Genomic DNA, 18,893 nt, shown 5'->3' on the forward strand with positions numbered 1-18,893 from the left:
AACACACAATGATATAATTTGATCCTTATGTTTCCTAAATTTTGCCATTCTCGTTCTAACAAAGAGATAATTTTTTATAGAGACATATAACATGTGAAAACATTCCTAAATTTCCTTGATAATTTGAAACTAGAGTTGCAATTATCAATTTGAAACTCCAATCGATTCACTATGAATATACATTAATTAATCATCGCATCCAAAATCTATACAGATTTCAACCTGTATTTTCCATTATTACTGTATTAACCTAAAAATTAAATATGTTTTCCCCAAATTCCATTCTTATCAAAACAGGAAAAATTTAACCAACCATTTTTCTTTTTGTTCTTTTTCTCAGTTTTCCACATCTTGCAATCTCCGTCTCTCTTTAACCTATCGTCCTATCCACAACTGACGTCTACTACTTTTATTACGTAATTATTATTATTATTATATTCAGTTAACATAAGCGGACAGAAAAACTTTTTTTTTTTTTCCTGGAGAGAAATTGTAGCTTCAGCAGCAAAAATGGGTACTGGTTCATCGAAGAACACGGACAGTAGTTCACATGGCAGTGAAGATAGAGAAGATCATGGAGGAGGACAGCTTTACGTTTCTCTCAAAATGGAGAATTATAAGCTCAAAGGTGAACTCATTCCTCATGTTTATGGCTCCGTTCCACTAATTGGCTCATGGGATTCGTCTAAAGCTGTAATTAATCATTCTCACCTCTTCAGTTTCCTTCTGATTTTTGCGATTAATAACTAATGCAGTTCTGTTTTACATTATCAGCTTCCGATGGAACGTGAATCAACTTCTATGTGGGAACTGAGTTTCGTTGTTCCTCCTAATCACGGTTAGCTTACTGTTGTGATTTTCTTAAATTTGTTTAATTCATGGAATGAAAATCTAAGGTAAATTCATTTGGGTAATGTATAAGAGGATAATATCAGAAGCTACACCTGATTAATATAGTTGACCTGAAGTAACTAGGGATTGAGAAGTAGTTGATTAATTGATTTTTATTTGTACAGAGACGTTGGACTTTAAGTTCCTGTTGAAGTCAAAATACAACTATGATCCTTGTATAGTGGAGGAAGGCCCAAACCGTGTACTAATTGCTGGAATGTTACAAGGGGATGGACGTTCAGCCTCGTTTAAGCTGGAAAATGAAGAGATTATTGAATATAGAGTGTTTGTTAAAGCACACAGAGTTTCACCATTTGACCTTGCGGCTAGTTGGAGAGCCTTTCAGGAAAATCGCAGGCTTTCCACTGTTCGAGATGTACCAGATGTTAGCATAAATTCGACACCAGCTATGGGTGCAGAGGTAAGATGTTGCTATTGTTTGACTGCTAATCGTAAATGCTTCTTTATAAACCATAGTGCTAGATCCCTGTGATTACTATTTTACTATCTTGTTAGATGATCTCTCCATGTGAATGAGTGTTTGTATTAACATGTTGGAGCTCAGGTGCCTTGTGCTCACATTTGGAGCAAATGCGATAAACTGTACTTTTACAGGCTATTGCATCAACAGATATCGTACATTTAAATGGAGATAATTTCCTCTTCTTTAGGAGTATAATGGGATGCAGATTTTGATATTTAAGAGGTTTAAATTTGAATAAGGATGTTTAGCCTATACCTTTATGTTAGCATATGTGTAAATTTTGAGGAAACTATTGACTTTCATGTTTCTTATTGGTGCTCCTAGTTTTTCTACTCCTGTCTATTGGTCAAATTATTCTTGTTTTTAGCTTCTTCAGATGTCTGTGGATGAATATTGCTTACCAGGGTTGTTTCTATAGATTTCGGCAGTTGGATTTTTCATATATGCCTTAATTATATTAATTATATTTTTAACATTTTTTCTCGACAGGGCTCTTCGGCAAGTCTAGAGCTTGATCTTGAACATTATGTTGTCCCTGCTCCAGCAACATCACCGGTTTACGCAGCTAACTTGACAGAAACTCCTAGGTCACTAACACGTAAAGGGGTATTTTCTGGAACAGATGGCACTACCATTCCAAGGCCTTCCTCAAAAGATGGTCACACTTCAAATGATCGGTCTGCTATGACAAAGGTTCTCGTGGTGCCTTTTGACTTGAGGTCTAGTTTGACTGTAGGACTTGAGATTTTGTCTATCTTTATCCCATTCTTATCAAAACAGAATAAACCCCCAAAGTGCTCTGAGATTCAGAGTTTTTCTATTTCTCCTGGCAATTTTTTTGGGATGAGTGTTTCATTTTAATGCATTCCCATAATTTAAGAGAAATAGGCATTAGCATACTTTTAATACATGATACTGATCATCATTTTACTCAGTACAATGAAAAAGCTATTCAACTCTGGTACTTGTATTATATACTAGTCTTCTTCATCCTCCAGCTAAAAATCTTGTATAGTAAGTATCTTTGACACTCATATGACCAATCATCGATGTTATTTAAATTTTTATCCGATATTATGTACAGAAGGTATTACATTCGCTGGAAACATGCATGTTATGTGACTAGTGTTCTCCCTACTTAATTTACCAACCTTGTGCTCTAATTCGTTCTACATATATTACCATTTTCTCTCAATTGTACCTCATTATTAAGAGCCGCGGTTGATTCGCATTATGCCATCTTTTTTATCATCCAGCAGATGGAAGTAATTGTCCCGGATCCAACTAGAGCCCCCTCTGGGTCTGGTACGGTTGAATCCAAGTCCATGGGAACGTTCTCGTCTTTACAAAAACAAGATAGTTACAGGGGACTCCTTGTAGATAGGGGTGTGGGATCTCCAAGACTAGTCAAATCACCCAGTACAACTAGTTTTACTCTTGATCTCAAGCCTGATTCAGATGCCAAGGTGTGTAGAAATCTAATGTGTCCGTTGTGATGAATACTGTAATAAAATTTCTGTTGTGGCTTGGTTTATGCATCTGATGTATCATTCTTTTAAATTGCTTAGAATATGATGCCAGCTGCTGCAGGAGCAGTTGCAGCTGGAGCTGTAGCTGATCAGATGCTTGGGCCAAAGGAAGACGGGCATCTAGCAATCGTTCTGGTATTTTTTCTTTTATGATGGAAGAACTGATAAGCACTAATTGGTTTTGGTGTAAGCTTGTCAACATTGATGCTGATGCTGTCTTCTCGGATTGACTTTCCTATGTTCTTAGAATAGTGTCTTATGCAATGAATGATCTTAGGATTTGCTTATGCTTCCTGCAGGTTGGCTTGCCAGCTCGTGGCAAAACTTTTACTGCCGCTAAGCTTACTAGGTATCTTCGATGGTTAGGTCATGACACCAAGCACTTCAATGTTGGGAAGGTAAATTGTAGCGCTTGTTTCTTCAATGTCTTAATTTGCAAACATAAGGAAACTAACCAATCTTTTTTCTGTGACAGTACCGCCGACTCAAGCACGGAAGTAATCAGGTAGTTTACATGCCTGAATTGAACTGTTTTTCTAAATATCTGCAGTCAAATAGAACTGCCGTATCATTTATGAAAAAACTACACCAGACACAAAAAATAGACAAACAATAACAGAAATTGCACCTCAAAAACTTGTAGTAGACTCTTGAAATAATAAAATACAAAATATGTACTTCCAAATGTGAGTTCCCATTAAATATTTTTTCATTTTCACAGTTCTGATTTAATTTAACAATCAGAGTTTGGTAAATATCTGTCGGAAACCAAAAGTGCTCACTTTTGTCAAACTTCAAGGACCAAACTACTCAAGTGATACTTAAGGCATTATTTTGAACCTTCTACCAAAGATAAGGGACCATTTTTGTCTTTTATTCCCCATTAAATGGATGGGGAAGTTGTTTCTCCTCTTAAATGGACGCAGACTTCTATGCATAAATTCTTAATTATTTCCTGTAATATGTTCTGCATGTGGAGTTATTTATTCTGATCCTATTGTGTGGAACAGTCATTTCTCCCAATAAGATATTAAAGAATTCAACCTCAAGGATGACTTACAGACCAGATGCTGTGTATGCTGCTTCTGTTGCATCATTCTATAATTTCGTTCCTGGGTCTTTATTTTGAAGCTGCCGAGATTAGATAAACTGGCTGCTTATTTTTCATACATTGGTTAGTAACACACTGATATAAAACAAGTTTGAAGGGATATCATGCATAGGAGCAGGAAAATAGTATTCTAGGGTTCGTTATGTGGCAGAAAGAACAGTAAAAATATTGAGATTTCATGGCGTCATAGGAAAGAGTTCCAGGGAAAATTTTGTGACTGCTTGGCATTATTACAACATAACAGCAGCGACTAAGAAGAAACAAGGAGGAAGGTGTTGGAATCTAATCCACAACTCCTAGGAACAATAGGGTTGTGATCTGATGTTAGCTTTGGTAGGATATCCTGTTTTATCTGAGAGAAGTTCTCTCCCCTATTGCTCAACTGTTGAATGAATTTTACCAGTTGTTATCGTCCTTGACGTATCCTTTTTCTTTTGGTGTGATTACTGTTACTTTTCTACACATTAATGAAATAACGATTGTATGTCTGACAACTTATTGAGCTTCTCCTCCTAGGAGGTTTAATTCATATTAATTGAAATACCATCTGTGAAACTTCATTTTCTTGTGTATCTTGTTGACGCAGACTGCTGATTTCTTCCGAGCTGACAATCCAGAAGGCTTGGAGGCTCGCAATGAGGTAAACTCTGTCAGAATAGGTGCTGTTTATTGTCCTTTTGCTAGAAGCCTGAAATCATCTTAATTAGATTGACCATGAGGCAGGGTTCGTGCGGGTATACTGAATGCTATGCCTGTATCGACTCACCATAGTGCTCCTTCCCTCGCCCTTGCCCCTCAAATGTCTTTCCCTTCCCCGCCCTGCCCCATTATGGCCTCCATTCTCTATCCTATCCATGTTTATAAAATTGGCAGTGGTATACATAGGATTTTGACACCTGCCTGTTGTTATAACTCAGCTAGTATGCATGTTTGGATTGGAGGCTGTGGGGTTCAGCAAGGCTTTACTTCCATCCCAAACTGATGATTACTTTACATTGTTTTCCATACGGTGTCATTCTATATTATGTACACATACATTAGTTAGCAGTGTCGGATGACCTCACTTGAAGCAATGGAAAATTTAGACGAAAGAGGCAAGACCAGGAAGGTCAGAGAGTGAGCATTGAGAAGGGTTCCTCTGTTGAAATGGAGATGCAGGCTTCACGTAATGTAGTCAGAGGAGGTCTGTGTCTTCCCTTTCTTGTCTATTCTTCAGCATATATTAAGACGGGGTTAAGTTTGAGATTGGAAAGAAAGGGATGGGTGAAGATAGAGAATTTCAGTGATAACCTGTAGCAATAGCGGCTTTTCCCCCTTCGTGTTTTGTGTTCTGTAGGGAAATTACGCTTCTCCTATTTTCTCTCTATTATTTGTTCTATGTCCTGAAAAGAACCATCAGGAGTGTCAGACTTGTTGTTCTGTATCTTGATTCTTGAGAGACCGAGAGATCAATGAAAGAGAGTTGGGGGGTGTCCTCTGGATTTGTGATCTGTTTTGGGAGAAATGAGGAAAATAATGAAGGAAGAGTCGGTCTGTTTTGGAGAGGTAAGGTTGTGAAACCTAAGTTCTGGTGGCTCACTTGAATCAAAACCCCAGATGAACTACCATGACTTGTATAAAAATTATTGAACACCTATCCCTGACCCCCACAATGGAAGGAAAAGAAATCGGCAACTGCCCCTTCATGAGGTAGTGGTAAGGTCTGGGTACACTCTACCCTCCCCACACCCCACTTAGTGGGATTTCATTGGGTATGTTGTTGCTTCCCCTTTCCCCATTCAGATCTATATTCTCTGTTCGATTATGGGCAGGTCCTTGATTGCTCTGCCTTAACATCCCTAATCTAAGTAGCCTCTCCCAGAGAAAAGAACATATGGATAGGGCTTCTGTCATATCACATGCATAGGAATTTTGCAATTTGTATCAATATTCTCCACTGCCAATTTAGCACCCATTAATTGGACATTTGACCATTCACTTTTACGAAAAACTTGACTAATATTATATCTAGTGTGTAAGTGTTGTAGAAAGGAACAACAAATTGCTTTCACATCTTGCTATAGAAGTTACTTTCTAGGATTTTGGGGTTTAGATATGGATGGCCATAGGCCCATATATTGACAGTATGACTGGTAATATTTGAAGAAATTTCTATTGTTGTTGTTCTTGTAGCCATTATTGCATTGTCCTAGTGCTGATGTGTGTAGAACTTCGAGTTGTAGTGCATCATCGATCTCTCCTGTAGTTACATTACACCTAATTTATTCGTTGAATTGACTTTCTTCTTTTCACATAGTTTTAATACATCACATGCTACTAGGTAGCTGCCCTTGCAATGGAAGACATGATTGCATGGATGCAAGAGGGTGGACAGGTAAGTCTTCCATTATTCTCATGGAACGTACCTGGTTCCGAGTTTCCAATAACCGTATCCATTACTGAATGCAGGTAGGAATTTTCGATGCCACAAATAGCTCAAGTAAAAGAAGGAATATGCTTATGAAAATGGCTGAGGGAAAATGCAAGGTGAAGTTTTATTGATGGACATCTAGTGTTAGTATGTTACTGCTCTTAGTTTCCTTTAATAGAACTGTAAGATGTTTTCCGAAGGCTCTGATCTAGTGGTATGATTGTGATGTATAGGTTACACACACGTCATAGTTAAAAACCTAATATTTAAGCGGAGAAGGGTAGAGGGGTGGACTCACAACCAGTTGAATTTCGAACCACGACCCTTTGAGATTTCTCGGTTATCACAAAATAAAAGAACTTAAGATGTGTTTAATTCTCATTGATGTAAGTGCATTTGCAGGATTAGATTAAGTTATTTAACAATAATTGATATTTACAAATAGCATTTTCAGCTAATACTATACTTTATTTTGTTTCCACGAGTTAGGTGGGGGATGTCGAGGTAACATAGACGTCTTTATAGTGTAAGTCAACATGCTCTTATTACTCTTTTTAGAGTGGTGGTTGCATGATACTGCATTTGTTGGTTGAAAAACTCATAGAGAACTATTACATATGTATCCAACTTCTGGGCTGTGTTTTTCATTTCTTAGCACTTAAAAAATTGCCGCATCAGTGAAGTCACTCTAACTTGTTGGCTGGGGTGCTTATGTATCTCAGTGCTTTAATGAGTCTAAGCAGTTTCTTTTAACAGATTAGTCCTTTCTTTCTTTTTTATTTCATTCTTTATGTTTATGTACTACTGGTTGTAGACAAGCCAAAAGAGAGTGTAACTACTCTACGTCCGCTTGATGCCATGCTAATATAACATCTTACTTCATCAAAAAAAAAAAACGTCATGATGATACTTGTTGATGGATACAGAAGCTTAAGTAGTTTATCTGCTCTTAGTACTCATTCTTGAATTCTGTGATCTTTTGCTTGCAGATAATTTTCTTGGAAACCATCTGTAATGATCCTAAACTAATTGAAAGAAACATACGTCTCAAAGTTCAACAAAGCCCAGACTATGCTGAAGAGTATGATAACTTGCTGTATCTTTTGGTGTTTCTCATATTAGTTGGAAAAAGCCTTACATAGTTGGCATTGTTATACAGGCCAGATTTTGAAGCTGGATACAGGGACTTCAAGAATCGCCTTGATAATTATGAAAAAGTAATATTATTTATCATAGTTATTATGGTTGTTTTTGTCATATTTATTTATGAATGCTTAGCATCATATTATGTAATGCTTGTTGACATTTTCTTTTCCCCGAGGTTTATGAGCCAGTAGAGGAAGGTTCTTATATCAAAATGATTGATATGGTCAGTGGTCATGGAGGACAAATACAAGTAAGTGACCTTATTTTTATTTGTTTCATGTGTTGTTTATTTGAGGACACGTCAAAAGGTGGATGTGGCATTGAGCAAATACTGCTTTTTTATAAAATTATGCAACTAGGCAAAATTATCAACTTATTTATGTATAATAGCTATAGTTTAAAAATATTGTAAAAAAAACTACATGTTGTTTTTATAGCAAAATATTTGATTTTAATTATAATCCTAAAATACATCCTTTTTCCCTCCCAATCAAATACACTCTCTCTCCTCAAACCCACTCTCTCTCTCTCTTCTGATTCAATCGTGCCTCTCCACATTCCTACACACTCTCTCTCTTCTAATTCTCCCCTTTCTCTCCATATCCCACCCGATTCTATCTCATTACAAATTTTTGCTCCTTTTTTTTCTCAAAATGAAAAATCCTTCAAAAGATCTTCCATCAGAATCTCGTTGAAGTAGGTAACTATGTATTTTTTTTTCTCCATTTGTATTATAAATACCTTCTTTGTATCCAAGATTTATTTGTATCCCAGATTTACTTGTATTCTAAAATTATTTGAATCCAAGATTTATTTGTATTATAAATACATTTTTTTAGTTCAATCTCAATTTGTATTTTATTCTTATTTTGTATTACATTCTTAGTTAAACTACATAAGTGTATTCACCACCAAAAGCATCAAAGTTTTATCCAAATTCAATTACATAATTTTTTATTTTTTTTTGTATTCCAAACTTAATTCACCACTAAAGCATCAAAATTGTATCCAAATTCAAATTTATATAATGTACAAATTTGTATTCAAATCTTTGAAGATTTTTTATACAATTCGAAAGATATACCAAAATTGTGTTCACAACCTATTCGACATATAAATCTCACAATTATGTATTCCAAATTATTAAAAATAGCAAAAATAAATGATGAGCATCACAAATTCAACTATGATTTGGAATTTAAATTAGACTATATTTGGATGGAAATAGAGGGTCATTTACTTGAACAATTTTGGTTTGTATAATAACTGTGATGTCTCCAAACGAGCTTTGTTTCGTAAGAGTATGGTGGAAGAATGATTATGAACTGCTCCAAATTTTCTTTATGTATCAACGTTTTTGAATTTTTTAGAAAAACAAACAAAGGGAGTTGATGAGTTTTTGAATTTCTGGAAGATGAGAGATAATGAAGAGTAAAGAGTCCTGAAAATAATAGGAATAATGAGAGAGTAAATTAAGGGAGTTTACTAATAAAATCCTTAATTTACTACATTCAGTTAGGTTGTATATTTGTTTTTTGTATGTATCACGAGAAAAATACAGAATTTAGAGGCATAGCAAATAAAAGTATAGCTGTGTTTTGCAAATATTAAAAGTGTAGCTATGGAGTCCTATTTAATGCTTAAAGTTTGCTATTTGTAAAAATTTCCCTTTTTTATCATCAAAGAATTAATTCCAAGATGGACTTTATTTAAACAATTTTTTCTTGATTTCTTCATGATGATTTTGTGTTATTCCACTGACAGTGGGCCACCTATGAGGCTTGGCTCAAGTGATAGATTGCCTCTGAAGGGTTTTTAGGTCTTAGGTTTCATACTTTTAACAAGTTATTTCTTTCCCCTTATCGGGCTAACTTTGTGATTAGGAGTTTGACTTTCAATAGCATTGTACTTCTTAACTCTTCCTATAAGATGGTTCACAATCTCAAAATATCCTATATGCTTAATCTTCTGAAGGAATATGAAGTTGGATTTCTTCTGACTTCTTTAAGATTTCATCGCATTTAGCTTCAGTGAGAGCTATATATCTTTTGGCAGTCTGGATGCGGGTAAACATTTTGATTGTGAGCAGAAGGACTCTGTATAAAATTGTTTTATATGCTTTTTACAGGCTGACATAGACTTTTGAATACCAATTTCATTTTCATATGGGTCGAATTTTAGGAGTTGGAGAAAATATGTAATCTATGGAGCAGACGATGTTTAGATTGGATTCAGTAAGAATTCAAAAGCTATTTACAGTGGATTGTTCGGTTAATTAAAGAGGAAAGAGGGGTGGGAGCAATTCAGAACTGGCTACAGGACCTTCTCTTCCTTTCTTAATATGCTCGTGCTGCAGTGTTCAAATTTTGTCAATCTTTTAGGCTGGCTTGTTTGAGTTGCTAGTTGGTAGCATAGTAGCATTTCCTGTTAAGTATGAAGATAGGCTTATATGAGTTTATTAATGACTGATTTCCAAAATTGATGGAAGGTTGTGCCACTGTCAAGATTCTTCTAGTTTTATCTGAATTACTCGTATAAGATCGACAGCTGCTTTACTGTAATGCCAGAGACGTCCATGCACTTATATAATATATTACTTTCTTTAAATTTGATAGGCGGCTAGACTTGGCTGCAACCATAGATTAAGTTTCTGAGAAATTCAATTCACATTTCCAAGGGAGGAAATGGATCCTACCAGATCAGTCTCTTGAAGTTATTTATACAGCTTCAGACTCTTAAATGAATCAGTTCTATTTGTGCAGGTGAATAATATTAGTGGCTATCTTCCTGGAAGGATTGTCTTCTTCTTGGTAAGTTACTGCTCATCCTACTAAGTGGTCTCTTTTCTTTCCAACAGGCTACTGTATCTTTGAGGCGTCTCCTGAATTATATCGAATAATGTTGCTAGCAATGAAGGAATTGCTTCTATTTCTCGTAATGCCTTTATCCTCTTTGGCAACCTCACTCTCCATGAAATACATACAAAAGAAAAAAAACAGAAGAAGCAAAGACTGCAACAAATTCACATCCACAGATGGTTAAGCAGTGTTACCAAAAAGCAAAAAGCACAAAAAAGCTCTTAAGGTTTGTTGGGGCTTTAAGTGCAAAGCCGAAATAAAGTGTGGGTTTAATGAAAAAAGGTGCAAAGGGAGAAAAAAAGACGATATATATGTTAAGTCCAAGACTATTAATTATAAGCATGAATGCCACATGCTTTCCCTTGCCAAGTGCCTTAGAACCTTGATGATGACACTAAAGAGCACATTAGCGCGGCGAAGCGCTCAAACATGTTTTGAGCCTTGCTTCAGGGCTTAAGCGCGCCTTTGATAACACTGCTGTTAAGAAAATGAACTTTGGGCCTAAAAGCTAGCTCATGAGGTGAGAATTTCTCTGGACCATGTAAGGAGACAACAACCCGTTCTCTCAACGAATGTGTAACTTATCACCTTAGTTTAGTCTCAGACTCAGTATCTGTTCTAATGGTTTCAAGGAAAAGAGAGACTGAAATTCATAGTTTGGTAGCAGAGTCAGTATTCTTGCTACTGGATGATATCACTACTGTTACACACTGGTAAATGGAAGAATTCCATGCTGTACAGAACATGTCCTCTTTACTGGTGTTCTTTTTATCATTTGAATGTATAACTTAGATCTGCCAAATTCTTGTGATGGGTCTTCACATTTTCCCCAAGAGTGATTTTCATATATGTCCTGGCCTTCCACTTATCCTGGAAAAGTAAGGAAAGAAAGAGAACTGGTCAACCACACTAGCAGTCATTGCAAGATGGCAATCTGCCTGATCTAGACTTCTTATCGTTTAATTTGCTCCTCTCATATGCTCTTAAATTTTGTTGGAAATGCCCATCAGATTGATATGATATGCAGGTCAATACACATCTCACACCCCGTCCAATTTTGCTAACAAGGCATGGAGAGAGTCTATACAATGTTAGAGGCAGAATTGGTGGCGACACTGCCATAAGGTTTCTATCCTTGAAACACCTTGAAGATAATATATATATATATATATATATATATATATTTACTTCTTTTTTAATTTTTTAGGAATAACAGATTGAAGTTACTACTTCTAATTGTTTTTTCTTTGTTTATTCACCTTGCATCTTAGGTTTTTCCTATTTTTTGAGATTAATGTTTAATGAGCCTCTCTCTTTTACCTTTTAATTCCCAGCAATGTCAAATGCTCAATCTTCTCTGGGACTTTCGTTGTTCTTTCAATAAGTCCATTCCACAGCGACTTAAATTGGCTTCGTCCTATGGACTTCCACCCTCCACAGTCAAAAGCCGGGGTTTGCATTTGATTTGATTTTGTTCAATGAAAACAAAACCTAATAAAATCCCTGCTTGAAGATTTTATTTTGAGGGAGGGATACAACTGTCAGAATATTGAATTTCAAGAATCTGGAAGAAAGAATAGTGCTCAATGAAGTGGGTTGAAAACCATGAGGTCGCAGGTTCAAATCCCAACAGAGAGAAAAACACTAGGGGATTTCTTCCCATTTGTCCTAACCTTGGTGGACAGAGTTACCTGGTACCAGTGTGCTGGTGGAAGGTGGCAGTATCCCGTGGAATTAGTCGAGGTGCGCACAATCTAGACCGGACACCACGAATATCAAAAAAAATCAAAAAGAATAAACGGAGCAAGAAAAAAGTGAACATTCTATAATCCATCCAAATTATTGTGCAAGACAACAATTTTTTGAACATGGATGGAACTTCAAAAATTTTAACTTGTAAGGCTTAACTTGTATTTAGTTACTTCAGCTGGCTAGATTGTCATTGCTGAAAGAGTAGCTTAGTAAGTAGTTGGCCTCCTGCCTATTTACTTAAAGGTTATAAGCTGGGTGCCCTATAATTTTAACATGTAACAAAACAGATGAAGATCTAGAGTTAGAGCCTTATCTCCATTCATTATTACATAGTTCTATGTGCTGAGCACAAGAAGAAAAGAATATAGATTCTGTAAAGGGGTATTTTAAAGACATGGTTGAATAAATACATCTCTCCCCTCTGCAAAAGCTTGAGTGTCTCCACGTCCTGGAACCATAATATGTTACACCCACAATTTTTAGAATTATGAAAAGCCTAAGAAATCCTGCTGGTATGAGAATTAAATCTACACAGAGAGATGTACTCCATGGTCTTGCATGCTGAAAGCAATTAATAACTTTCTTTTGATTTGTTGCATGTGCCGTGAGTTTAGCACTATGACTGTAATGGAGACTTTCTTACGCCATAAACAATTGTTTCCTTTTTAGGTCATACAAAAATTTATCATAGGGGAAGGGGAGCCTTGAAGCAACGGTGAAGTTGTCTCCGTGGTTCGATCCGTGGAAGCAACCACTAATGCTTATATTAGTTGCACTAGGGTAGCTATCTACATCACACCCCTTGGGGTGCAACCCTTCCCCAGACCCTGCGAACACTGGATGCTTTATGCACCGGGCTGCCTCATCCCTACAAGAATTTATCGTATGGCATTGAGCATTCATGGCTTCTTCAGATTCTTTTAGTGATATAAAAAATTACCATGGGACATGGAGCCTTCATGGGTTCTTCAGATTTTACTGGTCTGAAAGTTATAAAATGTAGAATTTTCCCTTAGGGTATAAAAGTTGCTCGTTTGAGATTTTCTTCTGCTATCTGTAAGGATTGGATGATAAACTTCTGATGAAATATTCACTTATTTTGTATATGCTGTGATTTGGTTATTGTTAATCAAGTAAAGAAATCTTTACTCTATTTTCTAGACGTATTTGCAATTTAGGCTAGCTTAAATTTTTTTCTTTTCCTTTATGACTGTCAAACTTTTTTAACAGTGAAACTGGGGAGGTCTATGCGAAGAAGCTAGCCAATTTTGTTGAAAAACGGATGAAAAATGAAAAGGCCGCTTCTGTAAGTCCCTTCTATTGATGATTCAATTGTATAATGTTTTTTTTTTCTTTTCCTTTCCGACTTTTGCTTGTGCTTTTATTGAAATTGATTCACCTACAACATCTGATTGAGCTATCGCTGGGTGAGTTGGGGAGGGCTGGGAGAAAGATTGGGCTTAAAGCAATAGAGATAGGCATTAGGAGTGACTTGTACATTTAGGAGAAAGCATTAACATTGGGCCATTGAATCAGACAGGTAAAACCTAGGGTGCTTAGCTTTCTATTTTTTGGTCTTTTATTGTAATACTGTTAAGCGTATCAAGAAAAGCTAGTTCTTCATTTTGAAACCTGTTCTGAATCACTCTGTTTTCTCTGGCTAAAGAAGAAAGCTTCCTTAATCGTTGATGAAAGCACTTCCTTTTTCCTGATAACTGCATCTCAATAAATAAACAAAAGAAACAAAATTGAAGTATCCTGCTTTGGATAGTAATCTGTGCAAAGCAGGAACCTTTGATCTTTCCCCCACGGCAAGCAAGCATTTTCCTTTTTCTTTTTTGGCCTGATATTTTCAACTGGAAAATTAGCTGTCTAGAAGAAGCATGATCTCAGCCTTCTCTGATATTTGTAACTTCCACCTCATGTTAGATTAATTAGGAAACTGCAATGTCAGATGTAGTTTTGAAGTAAAAGAATCTCAAAGTAGTACTTATACTTACCATCGTTTCTTACACAAACTTGAAGCAGGATTAATGGTTGCTAAAAATTACGAAGCAAAAGTGCATGAACCATTAGCAGCCAACTTTTTTGGTTTATACGGGAAGTACCATTTTATGTCACTTGCAGAATATAAAAAATTATTATCAGCCATTACTACGCTACTACTAATTAGTACGACAGATGTCAAACTTCTATACTGATCTTAAGATATAAAGAATCCCTATATAGAAAATGTGGTTCTTAGCAGCTTAATAGACGTTTGCACAAAAAAAGATCCACTTCCTCCTCAAAAAAGAAATCAAGAAATAAATAAATAAATTCAGGTACCGTTCACTTTTTTGTGGGGGTTGGGAGGAGGTGAATTAAAAGAAATGGATTTGCGGTCTTGCAGCTGATCTTTGGGAATGTGCGATGTTATATTATCTCAAATTTCTTGTTTTTGAAGAATTAAAAGCTTGCATTCTTTGTAGAACACAATGCAAATCAGCATAAGCATGCATATAAAGAGTACTTTTTTTTGAAGTATGAGCGTGTAAAGAGTTTATGGTCTCTAGTAGCTATTAAGTTCAAAAGTTTCTATTTTTCTTATATTTCTCCATGAACCTTGAAAAATGCCCTTCTTAAGTTCCTTGATTGTTTGTTAGGATTTCAGTAGGTGTTGCTGACTCTGCACAGATCATTAATAGTTGAAGATAGCTGGTAGTGCTTACTCTGCACAAATTGTTAGTTATATGCTGTAGAATGTTGTATAAACTGCTCTATTATATATTCTGTGACTTAGATATGGACCAGCACATTGCAAAGAACAATTTTGACAGCTAGTCCAATTGCTGGGTTTCCCAAGGTTGGCTTGTTGAAACATTGTTTGTTTGTTTCTTTTTTAAACACGTCTTTGACTTTCGTGAAGTATGGTTCTTCCTTTTTCCTCACTCTCTTTTCAGATACAATGGCGAGCCCTTGATGAAATAAATTCTGGTGTATGTGATGGGATGACGTATGAAGAAATAAAGAGAAATATGCCCGAAGAATATGAGTATGCTATAACTCTTCACCTTTCACGATGCAAGCTTATCCATTTGTTTGTGACCTAGTTGGATTTTATCCAAGTAGAATTTTTGTGGTGTTTATAGGAGCAGTCAGCAAACTATTAACACATACTGAAGGGGAAATATGCCTCACCAGCTACAGAAAAGTGATATTGCTAAGACAGGGAATTGACCATAGAGTCTGTTTGGTGTCTACTTAATGAACTTAATTTGAAATTGATTGCCCCAGTGGCATAGTTCTTTATTTTTTCAGTATCTATCTATATAGAAAATCAACTGGATTAAATTGCTTTGAAATGTAGTTGAGAGCTGGAAAAGATCTTCCGTGATGGCAAGGGCATCACCTTTCGTAGTTTGGGAGTAATTCGTTGAACAACTGATGAACGGCCCACTTGTGGAGTAAAAAACATCTCCACGTAAATCAAAGGGCTTTTCTGCTTCATTATTTTCTAACTGGCTGTGTGATTAACTCTCTCTCTCTCTCTTCGCATGCTTTCATAATAGTGTGTTGCTTACTTGTCAGAAAGAAATGAAGCTGGTCTCCACCATTCTTGTGTAGTGATACACTAATGAACAACGCTGTACTCTTTTTAAAAAAATATCAATTGGTTAGTGTCAAATATTGCTTTTTACTTATTTATACATACAGATCACGCAAAAAGGACAAGCTGAGGTATAGATACCCTAGAGGCGAATCTTATCTTGATGTCATACAAAGGTTTGTTATTTAACCCTATAAACTGAAAGGTTTGTTACCGTCAATTCAAATCTGGAATTCTTTATTTTTCTCATTTCGTTCTAATTAAATTTTAACATGTTTCAGGTTGGAGCCTGTGATTATTGAGCTTGAAAGACAAAGAGCACCGGTGGTGGTGGTGTCTCACCAGGTTGGTAAATGTTGCTGAAACATTAAAATTATCTCACTTCCATGCCAATAAAGCATATCCATGACTTCAAAAGTTCTCTTTCTAAATTTTCTTGTAGGCCGTATTGAGGGCTTTGTATGCTTATTTTGCTGATAGGCCTTTGAACGAAATTCCACACATAGAGGTAATCACTTGATCTTGCGCATGAAGAATTTGAAGAGGATCATTATATCATATTCCACAATAAACAGGGATGCATATCTATTCGTGCTAATTTGGTAGTTGAAGCATATTTATAATATATTCTAGACTTGAAAATGATATTTATCTTCTTTGGGCGAGCTCCACTCCACTTTTGCTTTCTTTTATTCCATCTGTCTTACTTGATTGGTTAATTAAGTTGCTGAACGAAACAAAGTTCATTAAGGCTCCTCTATGATAATTGATAAATATACACCCTGGTTTTTTTAAGTAAGGGTAGATAAGACACTGACATGATTCTAAAAAAGAGGTTGAGCATACAACTTTTATTATGGGTGTTATCAAGGGTAGATAAGACACTGACATGATTCTAAAAAAGAGGTTGAGCATACAACTTTTATTATGGGTGTGTTTGGTATGAAGAAAAATAATTTTAGGAAATTGTTTTTTTAAAAGTTAAGTCATTTCCTGACAGGAACACCAATGGAAAATATATTTCATTAAAGAGGGAGAAGACAGCTACCCTTCAGAGTGGCCCAGTGGTTTGGGCTTGGGACTTTCATGTTGGAGGTCTCAAGTTCGAAACCCCTTGCCAGCGAAAGCAAGGGGTTTGCCTTCTGGGTCGAGCTCGCCGCATCGGGCTTGCCTAGTGCGGGTTACCTCTCCTGTGTAGTTTGCGAGCTATTGCATAGGAGCGGAGGTTTTACCCTGTGCGCACCCTAAGGGTAGCAGCTGCTGGTTTCCCTTGTCATCCAAAAAAGAGGGAGAAGACAGCTTTCCTTGCTTATGTATGTCTCTGATAGTTCATTTGAAATAGTTTTAAAATTTTACAGTGTGTTGGATAGTGAGACAGTTTCTTTCCATAAAACATATTTTCCGGGAATTATTTTCATTCATACCAAAGACACCCATTACTCATTATTTAATCAGGATAATGGCCTTGAGTTGGAAGTCTCTGCTGATTATACACAGGTTTAATACATGAAAGTCACTTAAACTTCCCAGTAAATTTCACTTAGACACAGGAACTACAACTTGTTCCAATTGATCACCCAAACACATGATAAACGTGTTCCTTTCAATTCAAATTTTGGAAAAACTCTAGCGTGTATTCTCAAGCGTCTATTAGGTAGTTAACTTTTTCTTTACCCGTCCCTAGGAGCTCTCACCCTTTTTGCTCTCTTGGTTACCCAAATCCACAACCTTAGGATCGGAGGTGGAGGGAGCTTACCATCTGAGCAACCCCCTCTTGTCAGTAGTTAACTACATAAAATATGTCATCTCCTTTAATTATACACTTCAGCCTCAACTGGAACTAACCTGGGGTTTTACAACTTATTGAGATGAATGAATATAATTAAAGGTGACATCTTTTAAGTGGTTAGCTTATGTACGTAATGGGTACTTGCGAATACGCGCAAAAGAAATTAAAATTCGAACCGAAAGTGTGTAATAGGAACACTTCATCACTTGTTCAGGTGTTCAATTAGAACAAGTTGTAGGTCGAGAGTCTAAATCAAATTTACTAGCAAGTTTAAGGGACTATCGATATATTAAGCCTTACATATGTGTTCTAGTGGCGGGAAGACGAGGCAAAGTTTTTTAGTGCTATAGGAGATGGTTTCTTCATTATGCTTTGTGCAATTTTATGTGGTGAACTTTGAATAAGTCGAAAGAATTAATCATTTCAGCGAAGAAATCAAAACAGAAACCTCTGCTATTTACATTCCTGGTCTAGTATAGAAATAAAACTTCCATTTATTGTACCCTTTTCCTTGTTAAACTTGCAGATGCCACTTCACACAATCATAGAGATTCAAATGGGGGTCACAGGAGTACAGGAGAAGAGATACAAACTGATGTAGGTCATTGCTACTTGACTTGCTAATTAGTAAATGCAGCAATTCACTCATTCTTCAAATTGTTGTAATTTATACCAAAAAATTGTATATCGACGAGAGTTTGACATTAAAATGTATCATTTTGAAGGGCTTCGTCTTCATCTTCTTCTTACTCTGGCCTTTCCGATCCCTTCCTCTCTTTTTCTCTCTTAATTTTTTTTGTGATTTCGCGAGGAATTCTTCACATGGTCTGTTCAAAGATGATAAATTTAAAAATCTACTTTCCCCCTTCTTAAATTCACATGGGATCCTATTGTTGTACCAGAACAAGACATGCTGTTCCCATCAAAGTCTCTCTGTGAAACAACTCTGACGTGAAGAAAAAAGGTATTAAGAGACCCTCCTGGCCCGAACCTAGGGGCCGTTTGGATTGGCTTATAAGCTGTTTTCAGCTTTTTTTGAGTGTTTGATTGGCCAACTTAAAGTCATTTTGTGCTTAAAATAAGCCCCAATAAATAGTTGAGTTTATTTGGATGAACTTATTTTAAGCAGTTTATAAGTTGAAAACAGCTTATAAGTCAAAAAAAAAAAAGTTGGCCCGCACCTACTTTTTTTAAAAACTTATAAGCAGTTTTCAACTTATAAACTGCTTAAAAATAAATCAATCCAAACAGGCTACTAGACACTTTAAGATTCTTTCTCAAATTTATAAATATCAATGTTTCTGCTCGTTCACTTTGTTTTACTTAGATACTTT

At 36.1% G+C, this 18,893-nt stretch overlaps 1 protein-coding gene across 7 annotated transcripts; it reads left to right on the forward strand.

The window, feature by feature from the left end:
* Positions 1 to 349: 349 nt before the first annotated feature.
* LOC129901043 (6-phosphofructo-2-kinase/fructose-2,6-bisphosphatase) lies at positions 350 to 18,308 on the forward strand. 7 transcript variants are annotated; one of them, XM_055976153.1, is made up of 23 exons: positions 372 to 693; positions 775 to 838; positions 1,017 to 1,312; positions 1,865 to 2,068; positions 2,632 to 2,841; positions 2,944 to 3,039; positions 3,204 to 3,302; positions 3,380 to 3,409; positions 4,602 to 4,655; positions 6,336 to 6,389; positions 6,464 to 6,541; positions 7,415 to 7,506; positions 7,585 to 7,642; positions 7,747 to 7,821; positions 10,334 to 10,381; positions 11,457 to 11,554; positions 13,412 to 13,487; positions 14,964 to 15,026; positions 15,124 to 15,215; positions 15,878 to 15,946; positions 16,052 to 16,115; positions 16,213 to 16,278; positions 18,086 to 18,308. In XM_055976153.1, the coding sequence occupies exons 1-23, from the start codon at positions 511 to 513 to the stop codon at positions 18,158 to 18,160; spliced, it is 2,244 nt and encodes a 747-aa protein (XP_055832128.1). In that variant the 5' UTR covers positions 372 to 510; the 3' UTR covers positions 18,161 to 18,308. The 7 variants fall into 7 exon arrangements, 5 of the variants coding, with proteins under 5 accessions (XP_055832132.1, XP_055832131.1, XP_055832130.1 ...); XM_055976154.1 differs by having other exon boundaries at positions 373 to 693; positions 2,635 to 2,841; XR_008769743.1 differs by lacking the exons at positions 16,052 to 16,115; positions 16,213 to 16,278; positions 18,086 to 18,308 and adding an exon at positions 15,531 to 15,689 and having other exon boundaries at positions 352 to 693.
* The last annotated feature ends 585 nt before the right edge of the window (positions 18,309 to 18,893 follow it).

This window comes from Solanum dulcamara, chromosome 8 (assembly GCF_947179165.1).
Source record: "Solanum dulcamara chromosome 8, daSolDulc1.2, whole genome shotgun sequence".
NCBI lineage: Eukaryota > Viridiplantae > Streptophyta > Magnoliopsida > Solanales > Solanaceae > Solanum > Solanum dulcamara.